The sequence below is a fragment of the Cyrtonyx montezumae genome, unplaced genomic scaffold (genome assembly GCF_038088225.1).
Source record: "Cyrtonyx montezumae isolate F1298 unplaced genomic scaffold, pur_monq_1.0 scaffold_4, whole genome shotgun sequence".
NCBI classification, from domain to species: domain Eukaryota; kingdom Metazoa; phylum Chordata; class Aves; order Galliformes; family Odontophoridae; genus Cyrtonyx; species Cyrtonyx montezumae.
Window position 1 is genome coordinate 32876919 of NW_027072045.1, and position 14961 is coordinate 32891879.

General features: G+C 43.6%; 1 protein-coding gene across 2 annotated transcripts in view; it reads right to left on the minus strand.

Moving 5' to 3' along the window:
• PRKG1 (protein kinase cGMP-dependent 1) overlaps positions 1-14961 on the minus strand; it is a 406800-nt gene that overhangs the window by 241870 nt on the left and 149969 nt on the right. For both annotated transcript variants that reach the window (XM_065746469.1, XM_065746470.1), the window contains exon 3: positions 7551-7664. In XM_065746469.1, the coding sequence (XP_065602541.1) occupies positions 7551-7664 (114 nt within the window). The remainder of the gene's footprint in view (positions 1-7550; positions 7665-14961) is intronic.

Below are 14961 nucleotides of genomic sequence, written 5' to 3' on the forward strand. Positions count from 1 at the left end.
GCTCGGCCTATTTACCACTGCTTCGCTGTGCACAGCTGTTAGCACGTCTTTTTAGGCATTACAGTGTTTGCCAAGCAACAATTAAAAATGGGACAATGCTTGAGTAAATATCATAAACCTCCTGTAATTAAATCAAAGCAGTCAAATATCTGCACAGTGTGGAATGGCAGAAAATTCCCAGATGAAGCTTGAAATAAAATAGTATTTAACTCCTTTGAAATATTCAGGTTCAAAATACCTCATTTTTAAGTCATTATTTAGAAACCTCAATTTAAGAGGCTGCATACATTTCCCTGAAAACAATCAATGGAAGTGCAAACACTACTGGACAGGTGTAACATTACAACTCACCAGGATCACAGAGTATTATTAGCAACATTTGCTAATGCTTCAGTATTGACAGCTTCCAGGAGATGTTAATGGCAGATTAAAACCTCCTTAAATGGGCGGATTAAAAGAAAATAACCCTAATGGGAGATTAAAAACTCCTTCTCTTGTCATCGCAGTGACGACAGCTGATGCACAACTTCAGTTGCCCCAAACAGCTTTCTCAACTTTAAGCATTTTCCCAACACCTGGGCTAAAATGTCCCACTTCCAACAGCATCCATTAAATGGAGATGCTGAACAGCTCAGCAATATGAGAGCAAAGGCAAAAGGACCACGAATAAAGAAAGTGCTGGACATTAAATAATGCCCACAGCTCGGTATTACCACAAGCTGTCAGCAAACATCCCCAGCTCCCTTTAGCTTGTGATCAGCCCCGAGAGCCCATATGGGAGGTGACGTTCTCACACTCCACATTGTGTGCAGGTACTGAGTAAACCTTTCCAGGACCTTCATTCTGCAGAATGCCTGCGGGGCCATCAGGGGGGAGGGCTGCTTGAAAAGCCACCCTTGGTGCTGGCTGTGTCTCTGCTTTAGAGACTGCTTCCTCCTGGAAGGAGGGAGAGAAAAGATTTGCATCTGTTCATACTTGGTCCTTAATGCTGATTCAAGAATTCAGTGTTATGTGGCCTGTTTTCCCTGAATAGGAGCTTGTGAACAATTGGTGTGCCACTATACCAGCCCATTGTTTTGAGAGATGCTGAGAAGCTGGGCACTAGTGTCAGCCCTCAAAAAGAGCATGGTAATGTGCAGGAGGGCACCGACCCTGTCTCAACTGCTCCCAAAGGTAAGTCAGCAACCACTCATGGTGAACAGCAACAAAAACCTACAGCAAAGCCAACAGTGTGGTAGGCAGACACGTTTCCCATCTCTATTTTGTTTTTCTATGCATTACAAGTAAGTGCAACTACTACGCAATGCAGCACGTGGCATTCCCATCTGCTCCACCAACAGCTCTTACTCAGGAAACACATGGGTAGCGAAGTCGAGAGAGCAGCCCACTTTCAGAAGAGCCACCTCCTTCCCACCAGCAAGGGCAGGCTCGCCAGCCACAACAAACCCCACAAACCCTCCTGCTTTCCCACAGAAGCTTCTCTCCATCCCCTCACAGGCTTTCTGCCCACCTCCTGCCTCTCCCCATTCTCAGCTACCAGATTTCCACTCCTTGGAGGTGCCCGGAGGCGTGACGGGAAGATGTATTCTTCCCATACAGCACTGCTGTGAGGTGCCTGCCTGCCTCTGTGCTCTGCCTCAGCTAAAAAAAAACACAAAAAATTAGGAAAAAATAATTAGCATCATATTTGGGGGCAACTCAGAAAAGACTACTTGCAGTTTCAGTGTTTGCACACATTTTTACATTGCTGAGTCTACATTTCCATTAGGCAGGAGTCATTGTAAAACCGCATGCGACTACAGTTAGTGCTGATCTGTCAACAAAAGCACTTTGGGAATGTTTTATGTGCTCTTTAAAGGCCTGTAGAGATCTATTGATGACCTTTAGACACCGAGAGAATAAATCTTGTGCTGATGATACAATGCATCCTGCACTGCCCTGGGCAGGGGAAAGGTCTTGACACAGGGACAAAGCACCTTGGGTTGGGATCCAGGACATGGAGCACAAGGAGGACAAGGAAAGTGACCTTACTCCTATGAAACAGATTTCCATGGGTGTAAAAGTAGGCTTCAAGCTCATCTCAAGCTCATAGCTCATGGACACAGTGTTGGCAACCGGAGATTCTTCTATCATTAATATTTAAAGTCAGAAATCCTACTGAAGCTAAAGACTTCACCATAAGTCCTTCAGGTGCAAATATAAAAGGCTAAGTAAGAGAGAAAGAGCTCATTATTTAGAAGATAGCAAAACAGAGCAGATGCAGCTACTCACTGTTGAACTCTTATTTATCACAGTGAAAGAAAAAGTCTTTCAATACTTGAAGAATAAAAACATCCTTCCAATGCACTTTCAATGAACAATGGTAATATTATATTTGTTTCTTTTTTCTGAGTTTTGTTTGTTTGTTTGTTTAGAGAAAACCAGAAAGTCTGAGTGGTTTGGCAGTGTTCTACACTAGTACTGAATTCTCTATTTATAATAATGTCCTTGATGCTACAGATGGCAGCATGACATGTGATGATGCTACAGCTTGGTTGAAAATTTCCTGACTAATTAGGTATTTAGGCTTATCCCCATGATTGGGATATTTTGTTTTAAGGCAACTTCAGTGGGAACTTGCTAAAAGTGATGGATTTCCAATGTAGGGAATAATTCCTCCAGTAAAGAAAGTTATACTCAAATCTTTAAAATTTATCTACTGTCAGAAAGAAATATAGCTTTTCAAAGTATGTTTTCACATACATAAGGAAAGGTAGCATGAGATAATTTCATGTTACCAATCATCTCCTAAAGTGGTTTCAAAGAAAAAAGAAGGCTTGCTTTGGTTTTGAACCACAAATTGTTCTTTTCTGTGTCTGTCTTAGTACCAAGCAGATCATTCTTCTGCAATTAGTGCCAGGAAATAGTCTGGAGTAAGAAACTTTTATATAGTGATGTATCAAAACCAGACCCTTTGCAGTCTCTTGTGTCTCAGCTTGAGAAAAGGCTGCGTGTAGCTGAGCCTGTAAATTAATATAAGCTGCAAATACTGTTATTGCATGCCCTTGTTTATCAAACTCTGCTCAAAGCAAAGGCTTACTATCATCAGCAAAGTTCAGCTCTCCCATTTATCAGAACTGCTCTAGCCTGATTTCATGCATCAATAACGTTTTTGGAGACATGAACAACAAGAGGATGGAAAAGAAGCTTTTGTGAAGTAATTATTTTACAGTTGCTGTTAGCTACTTCTCCAAGGATGGCCTGGAGAAAGTCATAACACTCTCCAAGAATCTTCCCGGTCTGACTCACTGTGCAAACCTTTTGCTCTCCAGCTATTCCATAAAACTAGCATTCTGGTTTTCTTCATGCTCCATTTTGCAAGCACAGCTGCAATGAGTTTAAAAGTCCCATCCCTGAGAGTGAATCCTAACTGCTTTCTAGCAGATTTTCTACAGCCTAAAAGTAGGTGCCAAAGAAGGACTTAGAGAAAATGAGGAAACAGACTAAAAGCTAAAATAAACAGACAAGGAGAAACATGCAGGGCCACTCAGTGCTCTGTAGCACAGCAGAGCAGGAAGCACCAGCACCCACCTCTGCACCATCACCCATGCTTCAGCTGCCCCATGTGCAGGCACTGAAGTAAGTGCCGTGCTCATTTATCAATGGAGCCAATACAATGGGAAGGACAAACCTTTTATTTCAGAGAATCATACAAAATGCTGCCAGAGCTTGCAACCTTCCTTATGAATAAGTAATTTTTTATTTCAGTTTTGTGATTTTTAAGAGCTGGATAAATAGGGCTTTGCCTTCACTCAGACTTTCTAGGTTAAAAATGCTGAAATAGGGAGAAAAGAACAAAGAACGAAACTTTACAATGCTTGGGTTATAGTGTTTAAGTCAGAAAAAGATACTAACTTTCCTTCTGTTTTACTACCAGAGGTAGAGATTTAATGTATGAAACAATCTATTTCTTAAACCGGTCTATCAGCATTCTGTACCGTTTTTCAGTAGTGAAAGCTAGAGTCAAAGAGATCTTCCAATGGACAGTGCTCCTCAAACTCCTCAAAAGATGAGGATCAAGCCTTCCTGTATGACAGTCCTGAACTATTAATCCACTATCTGCATAATTTGGAGGGAAAAAAAGCCTCCTACCTAAGGGGTCTGCTACTGAGCAGGGTGGTTGGGGGACAGCCAGGGTACATGGGCACAAATCCATCTCCTTCCTACCCCGCATCCTGTCTGAAAACACAGATTTTAAGACAATAAGTTGTATCTTAACAACTTATATTTTAAGACACAACCTGCTCCCTCCAAGAGGTGCCAATAGCAATTTGAGATATCTAAGTAAAAAGCCATATTTAGAGAATGCTTCTCTGCCAGGGTACTTGATGCACCCTTTTCACCTAAGTTATCCACAGTAATATGTAGGATTCCCTTTTCCTTATTCTAATGCACTGAAAAAAATGACCTGTTGGCTATGATATACGATCTATGATTCTGTTTTACATTACAAGGAGCCTCAAGTTTGCATGTAGGTAATGCAATATGGACCCATGAAAAGTGCAGCTGGTGACTGGGATTTAGATTCCCTTACACAGGGAAGTGATATGCAAATGACTGCATTTTGGAAAGCTCTGACAGTGCCTCATACTGAGAATTTTCCAGCAGAAAAATTCAATTCTCCTTATAGTAACTAGAAGTGTAAAGCAAAGGCTTCAGATGGGAGGAAGCCCTTGTTACTCTGCAGCTTGGGTAACCTCAGACCCCATCGTGCTTTCACCTAAGATTGTAATAGCACTACAAAAATACCACAATAATTCTCTTAGGGCAATCTTTCAAAAGACCTGCGTTGCCTCATGAAAGAGGTTATAGGGAACCAGAAGGAGCCAGTTCAAAACAATTATACCTTAAAGTCTTCTCAAGTGCTGTCAAAAGGCAAAGGACCTCCTGTGTAGCGACTGATCCCTTGAAGTTGCAAGCTCCATGGAGTGCATGGAAGCTGAGGAGCCGCAGCAGGCTGCTGGCTAATGACATTGAAAACCTGGTTATTCACCCCACACACACACACATACACACAAGTTAGAATGGAAGATATTGATATGGTCTCAAGGCACATTACAGCCTGAAGGCACCGCTGGGCTTCCACCACCACCATGCATCCTTGTTTGGTCTTTGTGCAACTTCTATTTTTAGAAGAAATATGTAGCATTCCTGTAATGAAAGCACTTGAGAGAGCACTTCTGACACTGGAGGTAATGAAAATCCATCTCCTGAAAATTGGGAAGGCCTGATGGAAAGCGCTTCTGCAAAATGATGCCCCGTGACACACCTCCCAACCGCCAGCATTGATGACGACTGGGTGTCTGCTCTCATTATAATCATCAATTGTTCATTTCTCCCGAAACAAACCTTGTAATGATCAAAGTTATCATCAGATCTAATGCAATATTTGCCGGTGTTTGCCCTTCTAAAGATCTATGACATTTCTATCGTTTAGCCAAAAGAACAAACAGATGTCTGAAGCTGGTTATTAGCAGCTTCAGGAGCAATTTAAGTCAATAATGCCCTAAATTGATCCATATGCCTCAGAGACCTGGCTCTGCTCAATTAGGTCCAGCTGAAACAGCTCTCAAAAAACGAGCTGTGACCTTGCTCACCACTGCACCTTAAAGGACACAAAGTCAATCAAAACCACAACTGCAACTGACTTTGCATTAAGTAGAGAGAAACCACCTAACAGTTACTTCCTTGCATTAAAAAGGAGATTGCAAACCCAAGGAGGTGCAGAATTCTCAAAATTTTACGATGCCAGTGGGAGAAGGATAGAGTTGAACACTTCCTTCTTGAATGAAGGTCTCTGAGGATGTCTAGTAGAGTCTAGTAGAACCGACAGTGGCTGATAACTCTTCTCATGGCAGGAGGTTGGAACTACACTATCCCAAACCATTCTATGACGCTGTAAACTGGTAGTCAAATCTCTATATAATTTATCAGTTTTACAAACTTGCTGCAAAATGGACACTGAACAAAACCCAGTGTGACTGTGCAAGGTGATGTACCGCTTGTGGTGACAGAGCACTTTGCTCTCCCCAGCCTCCTGTCACTGTAGTATCTCCATCACCAAGCCTCTGGATCTTACACTGGATGGAAGCACAGGTGATAGGGCTGCACAGAGAATGGACCCAAAGGGCAGGAAGCCAGAGTGGATCAGCATCTGCTTCCCACCCATACCCACAATGCAGTGCTTCCCACATGGATTTGGAGCAGTATGAGCACAGGAAGCATCCCAACAAAGCATCCCAGAGGGCTCTGGGGCCAGGGCTGTGCCCCAAGGCTTAGCACAACCCGAGTGCTGTGAGCATTTGTTCAGTCATTTGGGATTATGGATTGCTCCAAAGCATAAACTGTGCTGCCAATGATGTGACCTTGGGTTAGCCAAGGATCTCCTCGCAATAAAAAATACTTGTTAAGAGGCAACGTTTATGCAGGCAAAAGCAAAAGTGCGTCAGTCTGCCTCTCTAGGATTATGTAGAACAGCATGTTCTTCCCAAAACATCCAGTTACCCATTCTTGTTTTGAAACTCCTGTCCATTGCTCCTCTTCTCTCTTTGAGGCAAAAATCGGATATTTTTGAAAGACTCTTTTCCAAAGAGGGACTCGTGTACCTTGCTGTTTTCATACCACATTTTTTTTTGTCTTTGTATTAGTTTCATGATCTAGCCCATCTGTGTCCTAACTCTTTCCCTACAGCACCTTTATATCACAGAACTATACTCCATCCCTTATAAAATCTCTCCATTTAAGATTTCATCTTATCCTCGAGATCAAGAACTCCCAACTAAGTATAATCTGTATTTAAATGAAAACATATGTACAGCACATATAGTAATGTAATTTCCCTCCACCTATTGTGCAACCCACGCTTTTGTGCAAACAAACCAGATTGAAGGAGAAGAGCCAAAGACTTAGTGCAGAAGATCACTGCCATCCGGATTTTTTTCCAGTTTGCTGGCTTACTCATCCTGAAAAAAACTGACCTTAATTCCAAAGTTCCCCTTGAATGCTTATGGAGCAAGGTGCTGGGAAACCTTTCACCCACCTGGCCTGTTGGTGTCCATCCATAGGGCTTGAAATAAGAGTATATACTGCAGAGGATAGGAATGCAGGAGCAGGACTAACAAGACTCACCCATGCTTCTTGGGTAATTACACAAGATCTGTGATCAAGTAGTATGAAAGCTCCTATCCTATACCTTGTCCTGATCCCTACTGTAGGCATCATTGTCATACAGAAACCTACAGACATATGGTAGCATTAACCACTGTATTAATGCAGGAGGTGCCCTGTGAGAACAAACCTCAGTGAAAGAGCCCAGTGAAGCATTTCGTTTCTATCTTCCTCCTGCTCACAGTTCCTAAATTCAACAATATAATCTGTGCCTCAGAGAGTTTAATTAATTAGGCAAGCTCAGCTTCTAACAGAGACTGGAACCCCAAAGGGAAGACTAGGAGAAGCCTGCTTCCCAAGGAAATCCTAAGCCATTCAACAGTGAAGTTCAGAAATGATCTTACTTTTGACAGTTGCTGTTCGAGTGCAGTTGTAGAGGATGGCCAGCTCCCCAAACACCTTGCCCGGTCCCATGGTGCACAGCTTCACACCTTCTTTCGTCACTTCAACCTTCCCATCTGTGTGAAGGGAAACAAAAAAAAAGGCCACTTAAAAGGGGAAATTTCCTTCAGACAAAGCAAACACTATGCAGGGGAGCACATAACCTTCGGAAAAGCTGTAAAAAGCTTGAATATATATGTTTCCAACGCTTGAGTTTTCTTAGTGGAGCATCTGTCAGGAAACAGTAGTATATTAAGCTCATTGTCAACTTTGCTTCATGTATTATACTTCAGGTGAAATTTTCTTCATTTTTTCCTTAATTAAAAAAGAAAAAGGTTTAGGTCTGTAACACCACAGATGAAAACCATGGAGCAATTTTGCTCATTTTCACCAGGCAACTAATCCCCGAGCACACTCATCCGTGAATAACACAGCTATTACCAAAAGGAAAATTACTTTGACCCATGGCTGTTATTTAATTCACATCCTACAGAACGTTTTGTTTGTGAGCATTTCACCCTAGGACAGCAACTCTGTTCTGTGTGCTTGCCAACCCTGCAAAGAGGAGACATGTGAGGGGGGTTTAAAAGCAAAGGGTGAACAGAAAGAAAGCAGCTCAGGGCCTGTGGTTTGTTTGCTCCAGAACAACTTATATTCATTCGGGACTCCAAACATGGCCTGGAATGCTTCAAAAATACATGGGGATTTTTCTGCCACAGCTCTACAACAAACATCAGCAAAGGGAAGGGGGCTACCTCAATTCCAGCTCACAAAGACGTTTTTAGAGAAAAGCTGAGGAAATCTGAGCAGTAGGACACAAGTGACACCATTATTAAGAAGCATTTTGAGATCTGTCCCATTGCTGCAAATGTTGCTCTCAAAGCAAGCCATGTGGATCATCCACTTCGGGTCAAAAGCTGCCTATGTTCTCCCATGGACCATTAGTTTCCCTAAAAAGTCTTATTGCTAAGAACCACATTGTGTGCTCACACTGGTACTTGATCATAAGTCAACACTTCCTCAAACACGGATGATCCCTTTGGACAGGGAGAAAGAGGAGACGAAAATCCCGCGGAGTGATGAAGGCTGGGAAGGATTGCCCTGGGGCTGGAAAGTGTTAGACACAGAAGTTCATAAGTTCATAAGTTCATAAGGTTGGAAAGGACCTATAAGATCATCTAGTCCAACCATCCTCCTATCACTATCTCTACCCAACTACTAAATTAAATCCTTTAGCACCTCATCTAAACGCTTCTTGAACAGCGCTAGGGATGGTGCCTCAACCACCTCCCTAGGCAGGCCATTCCAGTGCCTGACCACTCTTTCAGAAAAGAAATGCTTCCTCAGGTCTAATCTAAATCTTCCCCGGCGCAACTTGTGGCCATTCCCTCTCGTCCTGTCATTATTTTATCAGGGAGAAGAGGCTCACCTCCTCCTCACCACAACTCCCCTTCAGGAAGTGGCAGAGTGCAATAAGGTCTCCTCTGAGCCTCCTCTTCTCCAGACTAAACAATCCCAGCTCCCTCAGCAGCTCCTCATAAGACTTGTGCTCCAGACCCCTCATCAGTTTTGTTGCCCTTCTCTGAACACGCTCCAGGGCCTCAATGTCCTTCTTGTAGTGAGGGGCCCAAAACTGAACACAGTACTCGAGGTGCGGCCGTACCAGAGCTGAGTACAGGGGGATGATCACCTCCCTGCTCCTGCTGGCTACACTATTTCTAATACAGGCCAGGATGCTGTTGGCCTTCTTGGCCACCTGGGCACACTGCCGGCTCATGTTGAGCCGAGCATCAACCAACACCCCCAGGTCCTTTTCCTCTCTACATTCTTCAAGCCATTCTGCCCCAAGCCTATAGCATTGCATGGGGTTATTGTGGCCAAAGTGCAGGACCCGGCACTTGGTCTTATTGAACCTCATCCCATTGAGCTCAGCCCAGCTGTTCAGCCTATCCAAATCCCTCTGAAGGGCCTCCCTACCCTCAGGCAGTTTGACACATCCTCCCAACTTTATGTCATCTGCAAACTTACTGAGGGTACACTCAATTCCCTCGTCTAGGTCATCAATAAAGATATTAAACAAGATGGGCCCCAAAACTGACCCTTGGGGGACACCACTCGTTACAGGACGCCAGCTGGACTTAACTCCATTAACCACTACCCTCTGGGCATGGCCCTCCAGCCAGTTCTCCACCCAGAGAAGAGTGAACCTGTCCACACCACGGGCTGCCAGTTTCCTTAGGAGAATACTGTGGGAGACCGTGTCAAAGGCCTTGCTGAAGTCCAGGTAGACTACATCAACAGCCTTTCCCTCATCTACCTGTCTGGTCACCCAGTCATAGAAGGAGATGAGGTTGGACAAGCACAACCTGCCCCTGGTTAACCCGTGCTGGCTGGGTCTGATCCCTTTATTGCCATGCACATGTCGTGTGATTTCCCTCAAGATCATCTGTTCCATAACTTTCCCTGATACCGAGGTCAGGCTGACAGGCCTGTAGTTCCCCGGGTCTTCCTTACGGCCTTTCTTGTAGATGGGAGTCACATCGGCAAGCCTCCAATCTTGTGGGACCTCTCCAGATAACCAGGAATGCTGATAGATTGCAGAAAGTGGCTCGGCAATCACCTCTGCTAGCTCCCTCAGCACCCTTGGGTGGATCCCATCTGGCCCCATGGACTTGTGGCAGTTCAGATGGAGGAGTAGATCTCTCACCATCTCTGCTTGGATCACAAGGGGTGCATTATGCACCCCGTCCCGGACTTCCAGGTCAGGGCAAGTACCATGTGGACAACTGTCCTGTCTATTAAAGACAGATGTGAAGAAGGCATTGAGAACCTCAGCCTTTTCCTTATCATCTGTGGTTATATTGCCTGCCTTGTTGAGTAAAGGAGGGAAATTTTCCTTAGTTTTTCTCCTGCTGTTAATATATTTGTAAAAGGGTTTCCTGTTCTCCTTTACAGCAGTAGCCAGCCTAATTTCAAGCTGGGCTTTAGCATTTCTGTGTTATCTCAGACACCATCAGCACGCAGCCTGCTTCCCACATCCTGCCCGGGCACCACAGCAGACTTTGAGAACTGAGATGAAGGCACAAATATTGCCCGCGCTGTTTTAATGTAGTCTTTATGGTCCTTTACAGCATCAACTGTTTCTCCCAGTACACCAGAAGCATAATGGTGATGAAACTGAAATACTAACTTTCAAAGCATGGAGACTTCTCACCAAAATATTTGGATACAAGCAAGAATACACAAGATGATGTTCTACAAAACTAAAGCTAAAGCAAACTAGTTTTACTTACAGAAGAGGGGATCAAAAATGCTGAAGTTATTTGACTCATGAGTTGTTATCCCACCTTACTTTGAGTTTCAAGATGCAGCTACAGAGCTGAGCAGAAAACCAGAGGCTTCAGGAAAGCCCCGAGAAAGCAAGAGATGCTCAATTTCCGTGTTGTTTTAGTCTCATGGCTAACTCAAAACCAGAAAGATTACATTTTGTGTTTCCCATGCCCCAAAGGTGGTGTAGGTTTGGTTATCAGTCAGCAAAAAAATACAAGACTTTCTTTTGATGAATTCAGTGTGGATCTTCTACATGAGAACTGCTCGACTTCAGAGGCATGCAACAATAAACAGTGAAACTTTGCTGGTTTAAGAAACAAGGATTTACTTGCTCATTTAACATTTGCACTCAGGCTAGTTGAATTTCTCATAAGAATGTTTTAAGCAATTGAAAGGCAAAAGCAGTGGACCCCTGACATGCCTGCAAGTGAACATGGCTGCCTCTTCTTCAGTATGCTACAGGACAAATGTGCTGCCTAATTGCAATTGATTGCACCAGAGCAAGTGTCCCATTCTCCTGCTTTGCAATAAAGCAATCTGGAACATGAAGAACCTAACAACAAACTCGACAGAGCATGATCCAAAGTCACCCCCCTTGAAAACACAGCCCGAAAAAGAAGGGATTTCATCCCTTTGCTGCTCCTAGCAGGCAGCCTATGCAGGGCACCTTCCAAGCTGGGAATAAATTGCTTGCTTTGTTACATCAACTAGATGCAGAAGCCTAAAGAAATGCAAAGCAATACTGATCATTTAATGGTGATTAACATAAATGTGCACCATCTCCAGAAGGCAAATACTGAGTATTATACAGGTGATACTCGTGGCAAGAAGAAACCATCCAAAAATGCCATGTTTCTGCCAAAGCATTGAGTGCTACTGGATTCAGTATCGTTATTTCATTTGCAGCACAGCTGCCTTTGCAGAGATGTAGCCTGCATTCAAACTATATGTTTTTCTATCAGCCATAAGAAAATATCAGATACTGACGGAGGACAACACAAGTATTTTTGATGTAGGCAGAGCATAAAGTAAAATAAAAGTCTAATGTCTTAGCTACTTACCCAGAGTAAAAGCTGGCAGCTGCACTTTGGTGACTAAACTCAGGGTTTCCCCCAAATTCTTATTCTTCCATACTCTTATATGGTCAAAACATGCACCTCAAACGGTGACCATAGTGTGGGTTCCTCAAGATTGTGACAAGGGACTGGCACGAGGGCACTTCCAGAACCACCTGCCTGCTCCAAGAGGTCAGACAGATTGGCAACAGCTGAAAGCACTGTTCTTCTGTCAGATGCTCCAACATCCCAGCTGCACAGTAGGCTCCCAGCTTCTTTTTCAGACTTATTTTCCCACCTTTGGGTAAAATCAATTGATCAAGCATCCCAAAATCCCACACACATTCTCTGTGCAATGACAAGCAGAGCTCCCAGGCTGCTCTGTTTTGATGAGAATACGTGCTTCTTCATCATGTTGGGTCTGTCCAATAAAACATTAAATAGCATCCCTGTCTCAACTGCATCCATGCTCCAACAAATTGAACTACAAGGCAAACTGCACTCATGTGACTCTCCCAGTTAGCAAGGTTATTTTTAATCCTAATAATTAAATGGCCATTTTCTCTTTCCAGGCGCAGAGAAAAACAGATTAAGATGACTTGAAGAATTTGTCAGCCTGTATGTAATTCATATAATGGGCAAACTTGTGCTACTCTCCCCAACTCTATCGCTGCTTCTTTATTTCTCCTCCTGAGCAATAAAAGAGTCATTTGGAAAGACCAACCCTTTCCTTCACTTTCAGTTGTGTATCTTAGTAGTGCTTCTGAGACATGGATGGGACTTAGCAGTTTTATCACTTCTCAAGTGATGGGTCTCGGTTTACACCCTAGGCCCTAGAAGCCCCCACAAAAATGGGCAAATCTCCAAACCACAGCTTTATTTATCGGATGCTATTCAAGCTCTGCTCTAAAGGCAGAGCAGTAATTACTGCTAGTTAATTTTCTTTAGGAATCATCACTGTGGATCTGGAGATTTTCCTGAACACTGGTGAATATATTCCAAATGCCAAGCCTGCGATGAGGCAGGAGTTATTGTGTTATATAGCAAAGTTTCCCACTCTGAAGTGCCCAACAGGCAAGAATCAATTTAGAATTTAATTTACTATAACAATACTTAAAAAAAATTATACAGGTGAGGGAAAAGGGAGGAATAAAAGACAAGGGGTTAAAATCATGATCAAATGGAAGACAAGGGGATAGAGCCCCACTAAAAGGAAGAGAAGGGGGTAAAGCCACCACCCATCACTCCTCAGTTGCCCAGCAGTATCCCAGCCCCTGCAAGCACTGGTATGATTCTCCTTTTAGCCAAATCTGGGTAAGTTTTGCAGAAGAACTGCAGTAAGGTGGAGAGAGAAGACAACAAAAAGCACATTTTGCCAAATTTGAAGATGTGTTCCAAAACATGGCGACACTGCAAGTTGTTGTGAGAATATTTTGAATACGGAGAAAAATGACTTTTGTCTTTAGATGCTTTCTTGGAAAAGATAAAACCATTTTGGGTGACTTTTTCCAGAATTATTTCATTTTAAGCTGGCATCTGCAGCAGTGGTTTGAAGCTCAACCTCTGAGTTTTGCAAGTGCTGTTTCCTAAATGAACTTGTTTTTAGTGCTTGCTGTTAAGAAATGGGCTGGGAACAGGGAATTAATATGTGACATCTCAGAAGACCAGAGATGCAAACAGCAGCAATCTCCCCTTGGTTTAAAATTCAGACCTACTCCAGAGGAAGGATGAGAGACAGTAAGAGCAGATCTTTGTCCCAGTTCCCATCCTGACTGTGGAAACAGTTTTGAAAAATGAGGAATAGGGGTACAGGTGATCACCAAAAGCTGTGAGCAACATCCTGGGGCAGAGAGGAGCCAGGGGAAGCTGCAAGAAGGATAAAGAAGCTTCCCCAGGCTGCAAACCCAAGATGAGAGGAAGGCACAACAGCAAAGCCAACCACCAGAAGGACGAAGCAGTCCCAGCAAAGCAGAGCTTCTAACGGGACACTTGTAATTTGAATTACAGGGGTGACATGAAGGTTCACAGCAGAACCTGGAGAATCCAGCCCACCTGGAGATGCACGTCCTCAAATACCACTCAGAATAGTTACAAATGTATATGGGTGAGACATGCATCCTCTCTTACCAGGCTCAAATACCAAATCCTCACTGCTGGGATACAGTCGTGCAAGGTGTGGATAGGTCGCCTCAAGAATCCCTTCTGCCCTCAGTATTTTTTGTCTCTGAATTACTTCTGACAGCTTTAGACTGAAGATGGGTATGTACAGTTTCACAACTTGCATAGGCGAGCACTATATAATGAATTGGAGGCTGTGAGACAGTGTTAAAAATCTATAGGATGCTGAAAAACACTGATAGAGAAGCCTCTCTCAAAGAGAGAGGGATAACGAGGACTGAGGAGACAGAGAAAATGAAACCATGAAGACAAAGTCAAATCAAATGTTAGTTTCTGTACAACATCCTGCACAGCCCCGAGCCCTGGTTTAGAAGCCGTGGGCTCTGTACTCCTACGCAGAGCTGCCCTGCTGCTTTTGGAAGCTGCACGTGAAATAAAGTCAACCAGAGAGAACAGATGAGCAGCATGTTTATCGCTAGGTAAAATACTGAACACTTTTCAGGGAACACTGGGTTTGTTTGCTTTTCTAATTTGACTCAGCCTTATCTCGATAAAAAATATGTTTCAATCTCGAGAACAAACAATCCCAACCTCAACAACAAACAAACCAACAACCTCAACACAGACTGCATTCCCCAAAGCAGGCGACTCTGTGCAAAGTGCTGCTCTCATGCCAATCTCACACTTTGGCTCCTGACCTGGCACTGCCACCACGATGCCCACAAGCACAGGTCACTTCATTTTGGTACTCCACGCCTGCTGTGAGCACGACCCATAGAGCATCCATACACTGGTGGGCAGTGTGAGCAGGGCTTTGCTGGAACTAGGCAGCACTGTGAAAACAAACCCATTCCATGAGTCATTTCTTGCC